This window comes from Chrysochloris asiatica, unplaced genomic scaffold, assembly GCF_000296735.1.
Source record: "Chrysochloris asiatica unplaced genomic scaffold, ChrAsi1.0 scaffold00101, whole genome shotgun sequence".
Lineage (NCBI taxonomy): Eukaryota > Metazoa > Chordata > Mammalia > Afrosoricida > Chrysochloridae > Chrysochloris > Chrysochloris asiatica.
Window position 1 is genome coordinate 10,580,063 of NW_006408619.1, and position 7,579 is coordinate 10,587,641.

General features: G+C 44.8%; 1 protein-coding gene across 1 annotated transcript in view; it reads left to right on the forward strand.

Moving 5' to 3' along the window:
- The first annotated feature begins 3,054 nt into the window (after nucleotides 1–3,054).
- Nucleotides 3,055–7,579, forward strand: part of PRC1 (protein regulator of cytokinesis 1) — a 31,548-nt gene continuing 27,023 nt past the window's right edge. The window contains exon 1 of the mRNA XM_006867137.1: nucleotides 3,055–3,116. Coding sequence (XP_006867199.1) covers nucleotides 3,106–3,116 — 11 coding nt within the window. The 5' untranslated portion in view covers nucleotides 3,055–3,105. The remainder of the gene's footprint in view (nucleotides 3,117–7,579) is intronic.

Sequence of the window (7,579 nt, forward strand, 5' to 3'; positions counted from 1 at the left end):
ATTCGTAACCACTATGCTACCAGAGCTCCTTATAATTCACAATAAAACATTAAAAAAAAAAAAAAAAAGGCATAGGGAGATCTCACGGAATGCCAGGCCCACAGATGCTGAGACAAAGATGCTTGCAGTGGTACATCGACAGGGAGCTGCCAGAAATTCAAGCTGGATTCAGAAGAGGACAGGAAACTAGGGCTATCACTGCTGACATTAGATGGATCTTGGCTGAAAGCAGAGACTAACAGAAAAATGTTTGCTTATGCTTTACTGACTATGCAAAGGCTTTTGACTGTGTGTTGTTGTTAAATGCCATTGATTCGGTTCTGACTGATAGTGACCCTGTATTGGGTTTACAAGGAGTGGCTGGTAAGTTTGAACTACCAACCTTGAAGTCGAGTGCTTATCCTACAGTGCCACACCAGGACTGACTGGGAAGACCATGACAAGTTATAGATAACATTGCAAAGAATGGGTATACTGGTGGTGGTGATGTGCTGTGGAGTTGGTTCCGACACATAGCTACCCTGTACAGGGCTTCCGAGGCTATAAATCTTTATGGGAGTAGAAAGCCTTATCTTTCTCCCATGGAACAGCTAATAGTTTCGAACTGTTGACTGTGAGATTGATTACCAGCCTGACTCATAACCACTACACTACCAGAGCTTCTTAATGGGTATACTAGAACACTTAATTGTACTCATGAGAAATTTGTATATAGACCCAGAGGCAGTCATTAGAATAGAACAAGGGGATACTGAATGGTTTAACATGAGGAAAGGTCTGTCAGGGTTGTAGCCTTTCACCATACTTACACTATATGTATGCTAAGCAAATAATCCAAAAACCTGGATTAGATGAAGAAGGATGTGGTATCAGTATTACAGGAAGACTCATGAACAACCTGAGATATGCGGATGATAGAAGCTTGTATAGCTTTCTGGAAGCTAGGAGGATTTAAAATACTTACTGATGAAGATCAAGGACCACAGCCTTCAGTATGGATTGAACCTCAGTGTAAAAAAAAAAAAAAAGATCCTCACCACGGGACCAATAAATAACACCATAATAAATTTTTTAAAAAATTGAAATTGTCAGAGTTCATTTTGCTTGAATCCAAAGGCAACACTCATGGAAGCAGCAGTCAAGAAGTTAAATAACGTATTGCATTGGGCAGATGTCCTGCACAACATCTCTTTAAAGTGTTCAAAGATGTCAGTTTGAGGACTAAAGGTGTGCTTGACCCAAGCCATGGGATTTTCGATAACTGCATATGCATGTGAAAGTTGGACAATGAACAAGGAAGACCATGGAAGAATTGATGCATTTGAATTATGGTCTTGGAGAATATTTAAAGAATCATGGAGTCCTGGTGTGGCGCTGTTGGAAAAGCACTGGACTTCTAACCCCAAGGTTGGCAGTTCAACCTACCAGCCGCTCCTTGGAACCCTATACAGGGTCAGAACACACTCTACAACACTTAACAACAACACGGACTGCCTGAAGAACAAACATACCTGTACTGGAAGAAGTGCAACCAGAATGCTCCTTAGAGGTCTGGATGACGAAGCTTCATCTCTCATACTTCAGACATGTTATTAGGAAGAGTCCCTGGACATCATTCTTGGTACAGTGGAGCGTCCGTGAAAAAGGAAGATCTCCATTTCCTTGGAGGTGGATTGACGCAGTGGTAGCAGCAATGGACTCAAACATAGCGTGAGGATGCTACAGGACCCGCCAGTATTTCATTCTGTTGTACCTGGGGTCACTAAGAATTGGAACCAACTGTATGGCACCTAGAAACAACATAGAAGATACTATGCAACCATGAGTCTATGATATATGTACTATATCAAGCGAGGCTCCCATTGTGAGGTTGGCCCAAGATAGGGCAGTGTTTCCTTCTGATGTGCATAGGGCCGCTATGATTCCGTCCCAACTTGATGGCACGTTAACAACAAGCATTTAGGGATATAGAATATGTCCAGTGAGAAAACGAATTTTGATCCTATTTTGAGTTGTAAAAACCGTATAGACAAGCTTATGTCATACTTCGGACATATTGTCAGGAGGGACCAATCACTGGAGAAGGTTATCATGTTTGGTATTGACACAGTGGCAGCATCAGTGGGTTCAAGAGTAACGATTGTGAGGTTGGTCCAGGACGGGGCAGTGTTTCGTTCTGTTGTGTATAGGGTCGCTATGAGTCAGTACCGACTTGATGACATCTAACAGCACCAACAACAATGTAATTTTTAAGAAAACTGCGTTCAGATTACTGTCTTCATTTATTTCTCTATCATGTGACTTGGACAATCCCTCAAATCTTTGGGAATCCGTTTTTTCCTTCTCTGAAAAATGGCGATAATACGTAACAGGACTGTTGTGGACATTAAATGAGGTAATTTGTCTGGGAAAGTATCAGGTCCATGAAAGGCGGTGTTGAATTCCCTTCCCCTTAAACGTACGGCTTCCTGCATCTAGAAGATTACCATCAGAGATCAGTTCGCTACCTGGATGAGTGAGGGGGAGAATTTAAACCTCTAGGTCTATTTTATTAATTCTCACGCCTGCTAGCCTAACCCGGCTCTGGGTAGGCTATGGCGTTTACATTCTTCGCACCTTCCCGGCGGCCTCCGGGCAGAGCGCGCGCAGTTCGAATCAAAACTGCGTGTGGCGGGTGGAGCTCGTGTGATGTCGTTGGGTTTAGAAGAAAGTCCCGCTCCTCTACGGGAAGAAGGGAAGAAGGCGGGCAGAAGACGGGCGTAACCGAGCGCACGCGCAAACCGCGCGCCCCGCCCCCGTAGATCCCGAACGCTCCCGGCTTAGCTCCAGAACTGCCGCCCAGAACTCAGGGCACCGTATCCTGACAGCGCACTTGGATCTCATCTCCCGCGAGGCGAGGCGAAGGCAGGGCTTATTTAGGAGCGACAGGACGCGGCACCAATCACAGGGCTGCGCCGTCTCCCGGCTCAGTTTGAAATTCCACGGGGCCAAACGGCTCGCGCACCGGCGACGCGGAGGTAGATCGGTGGTGTTTGTGTTTTCTGTGCTGTGACTCGCGTGGAGTAGGTGGGGTGCCTAGACGCCCGGCTGCTTGAAGACTCCGCCATGAGGAGAAGGTATGGTCGTGGGGAAGTTTAGGGGACGGACGCGGGAGGGGACCAGTGCGGGGTCCGAGAGGCTCCTCTTTGCCCACGACTTCGGTGTCCTGTTAGTCTCCCTCTGAGTGAGGCAGGTGGCGAGGTCTTCCTCCGCCCGGGGTCTGAGCTTTACGGAGCCGGGCGGAGAAGCTATGAGCGGTGGGTAAGGGCTGGCGCGCACTCGCCCAAACAGATGAGCGTTTCCGCCAGTCCTAACGCCCGGGTGGGACGGACGCAAGCGCTCGGGAGAGGCCGCGGTCGGATTCGGCCTGTCAGGCCCGGAGTTTCCCGAGCTGACGCCGGGGGCACCACCCTCCCTGCTGGCTGCGGCTTAGCCTGGTCCGTGTGCTCCAGGTCCTGTTGTCTTTTCTCGTTGTGCTTTCCTACCTGTTTCAGGAAAGCCGTGACGTTTGAAACTTAGCGTCGGTGTTCTCTGTAGCCGAATTGCAAGGGTAACTGGAAAAGTGACTCGTTTCTTTGCAATTCAAGAAACTCAGACACGGAATGCCTTTTCCTGGGGCTGTGACGGCGGAGGAGTGGCCGGCTTAAAACCGGCCAGAGGGGAAGGTGCTAAGGGGGCGCCCGAGAGAGCGAGCCCCATCGTGTGCTTACCAGCCTGTGACTCTGAGCATGATGTCGAATAGCAGTTTTCTCGCCTCCAGAACAGATTATCAGCTCATAGACTTAATGTGTTAAGAGCTCTGCAAATATTAACTTTATTTTCTCGAAGTCTGTACGAGTCACTGATTTATAGTTAATTGGTCAAAATGATGTCTCTGAGAGTTTGTAAGGCGCTTTGTGCCGTCCTTCATTACTAATTCCCTCCACTCTTTCAAATGCTTGCTCTCCAGAGATTGGGAGTTGAGTACAAATCGTTGATTCCTCTTGGAAAACAGGTGAATTTCCTGTGTAAAGGACAGCACATAACGTTGCCGAGTTTAAGTTGCCTCCTGAGATTGTCAAACTTTATCTGACATTGACTATAAACTTTTATTTCAAATCTAATAACAGTTTCGGAATTGTTTAGACATCTGCTTTCAAGAGTGAATGAAGAGGGAGAGACATTTTTCGGTTAATTTTGGTTCCAAGCTGCCATACTGGAATTCATGTACTGATTTCTAAGTAGTCTGGGTTTTAATTATTTACATTTAGAAAGAACCTTAAGGTCAACAGTTTGCAACTACCAGCTGTTCCGCAGGAGAAAGATGAGGCTTTCTGCTCCCATAAAGACTTACAGCCTTGGAAACCCTGTACAGGGTCGCTATGAGTCGGAACCGACTCCAACAACTTAAGAACTAGGCCTCAGAAATGTAATGGTTAAGATTGGCCACCAGAGTAATTATGGGTTGTACAAGAGATGAACAAAATTTCTTCTCTTGAGTACTGTTTAGAAAATTTAGGACAGTGGATACGGTGAAGCCTGTCTGAAAGTAGGAAATGATTCAGAGAATCATTTGAGATCTTTCTAGCCCAGTGACTTTTTGTTCAAGAGACTGAGAGTTGTTGTTAAGTGTTGTCAAGTTGAGTTGGTTCCCGAACCGCCAGCCTTGCAGTCCAGCGCATTAACCCGCAGTGCTACACCAGGACTTCGATAATTACAACCGTTTTGCTCTTAGGTGATTTTCTTTTACGCACTCTTAATTTTCATTGATTTTATGAGCAAAGCAGTCTCAGTTTTGTCCTTTCAGGGAATTAACCTAAAACCACTCAGCAAGGTGGTATTTGTAATATAGCTAGCAGTCACAGTGATTGCACTGAGGCATTATAACATCATACAACGTATTTGGAAATGACAAGTTTTTTATTAAAAAATATTTATTGAGTGTTTAAATAAAGGGGCTTCAAAAGTTAATGAGAAAATGGAATGAAAAGATAGTGAAATTTTTTTTCACAAATGTTTTGAAGCCCCGTTCAAAGGTACAGCTCTTAAGTACTGGGGATACAGCTATGAATGAAATTGATAATCCTTATCCTCATGGAATTACAATTAATAACAAACGAAAAATAACAGGTTAGCTCCATATTAAACCATAATTAGCTCTGTGTGAAGAAATCAAGCAGAAAAAGGGGCTAAGGAGTACTGAAGACACAGGAAGGGGAGCTGCAAGAGATTGGTCAGTAAAGACCTCCCTGTGATGGTGTTTGAGCAGAGACCTCAGGGTGGTAAGATGCATGCAGACATAGGGGAAGGAAGGACCAGAGAGAGGGAAAAACAGATGTAAAGGCCCTGAGGTGCGATAGTGCCTGGAACCTTCTGCAGAGGAGCCAGGAGGCCAGCGTGCCCTGAGCAGAGTGAGCACCAAGAGAGACTGGAGAGTAGATGAAGCAGGGCTCCCTAGCCTTCGTAGGGGGCGGTGGTGGTTCTGTGGTAGAATTCTTGCCTTCCATGTAGGAGACTTGGGTTTCATTTCTGACCAATGCACTGCAAGGACAGCCACCATCCAGTGGAGGCTTGTGTATTGTTATGATGCAAAACAGGTTTCAGTGGAACTTCCAGACTAAGACTGACTAGGAAGAATGGCCTGGCAGTATACTTCCAAAGAAGATGTGTCGGACACGAGGTTGCCCTGAGTCAAGAGCTACTTCTGTGGTAGCTAGCAACAACAGAGGCCTTTATAGGCTATTGTAAAGGCATAGGCTTTTACTCTGAGTGAGATCGGAAGGCCTCGGAGAGTTTTAAATAGAAAAAGGGTAGGGCATGATCATTATTATAACAGGTCTTCTGGGGGTAAGGGCAGAAGAGGGAAATTATTTAAGCCATTGCAATGAGGCAAGATACGATGGTGACCTGGACCAGGGTGGTAGCAGCAGAGGTGGTGAGGAGTGAGATCTGGATTTTGTGTGTGTGTTTTTCTGAAAGGGCTTGGCACAGTGCCTCACCCACATTAAGACTCTGCAAAAATGGTGGGGGGCAAGGAGGAGAATGACCAGCACTGCAATCTGTGGCACGAACTACTGCTCCCACAGTCCTCTCTGTTCAGCAAGGCTTGATGATCTGCAGACACCATACTCACAGTTACGGGGTTTGTTAGAGAAGTTAACAGGTTAAAGTTAGGGGTCAGAAATGCTCAGGCCACAGTTGTCCAGTCAGCTGCTGAATGCCCATAAGGCATACTACTTCATCATAAGGCATACTACTCCATCATAAGCCTTTGCCTGAAGGCGCTGTGCTCTAGCTCTGTGGATCAGCAAAACTAGTTCTCCTAATAAAGTGCCTGGAGGCACCCACTCTACAAGTAAGCTTCCTGTCCAAAGTCACTCAGCTTTACTTGTTCTGCGGTCTGAGAAGCCCACTGCTCTGGTTCTTGGTGGTGGTGTTGATCCACACAGTAGAAAGCCTTTGTATAGTCAATAAAGCACAAGTAAACATCTTTCTGGTATTCTTTGCTTTCAGCCATGATCCATCTGACATTAGCAATGATATCCCTAGTTGCATTCCATTTCTGAATCCAGCTTGAATTTTTGGCAATGTGCTTTTGCAGCCTTTTTTTTTTTTTTACTTGCCTATGGTATTAATGATACTCAGTGATTTTTATGTTTTGTTGGGTTATCTCTTTTTGGAATGGGCACAAATATGGATCTCTTCCAGTAGGTTGGCCAGGTAGCTGTCTTCCAAATTTCTTGACATAGATGACTGAGTGCCTCCAGTGCTGCATCAGTTTGTTGAAAGATTTCAGTATGTGTTCCATCATTCCTGGACTTCTTCCTTCAGTACCTTGGGTTCTGGATCATATACTACCTTTGGAAATGGTTGAATGGCCATCATTTCTTTTTGGTACCATTTCCACCTTCTTTTGATGCTTCCTGATCTAGTCAGTATTTTGCCGATAGAAGTCTTCCATATTGCAAGTTGGGGCTTGAAATTTTTCTTTAATTTTTTCAACTTGATAAATGCTGAGCATGTCCTTCCCTTTTGATTTTCTAACTCCAGGTCTATGCACATTTCATGTAATACTTGACTTTGTCTTCTCAAGCTGTCATTTGGAATTTTCTGTTCAGCTCTTTGACTTCCTCATTTCTTCCAGTCACTTTAGCCTCCTCTCTAGGCTCAAGAGCAAATTTCAGAGTGTCTACTGACTTTCATTTTGGTCTTCAATTTTTTTCCCCTGTCTTTTTAATGACCCTTTGCTTTGCTTTCTTCTTGTATTATGTTCTTTTTTTTTTTTTTTTAAGGTTTTTATTGTGGATCGAGTAAAAGTTTACAGGGAAGATCATCAGTTTTACATTCAACAAATCATATACCGTGTTTCATTACCATGATCATAATCCCCTTCATGTATCATCAGTTAACTGTGTTTCTCTCTATTCACTAGCTTTTTTTTTGTTTGTTTTAATCAGGTGTATATAATAATGTGCACTACCAAAGGGCACATTCTGCAAGTCGGCCTCCTGGCCACCAACTCTTAATCTCTCTCTTCCCATGAATCTAGAGTCCTCAGCTG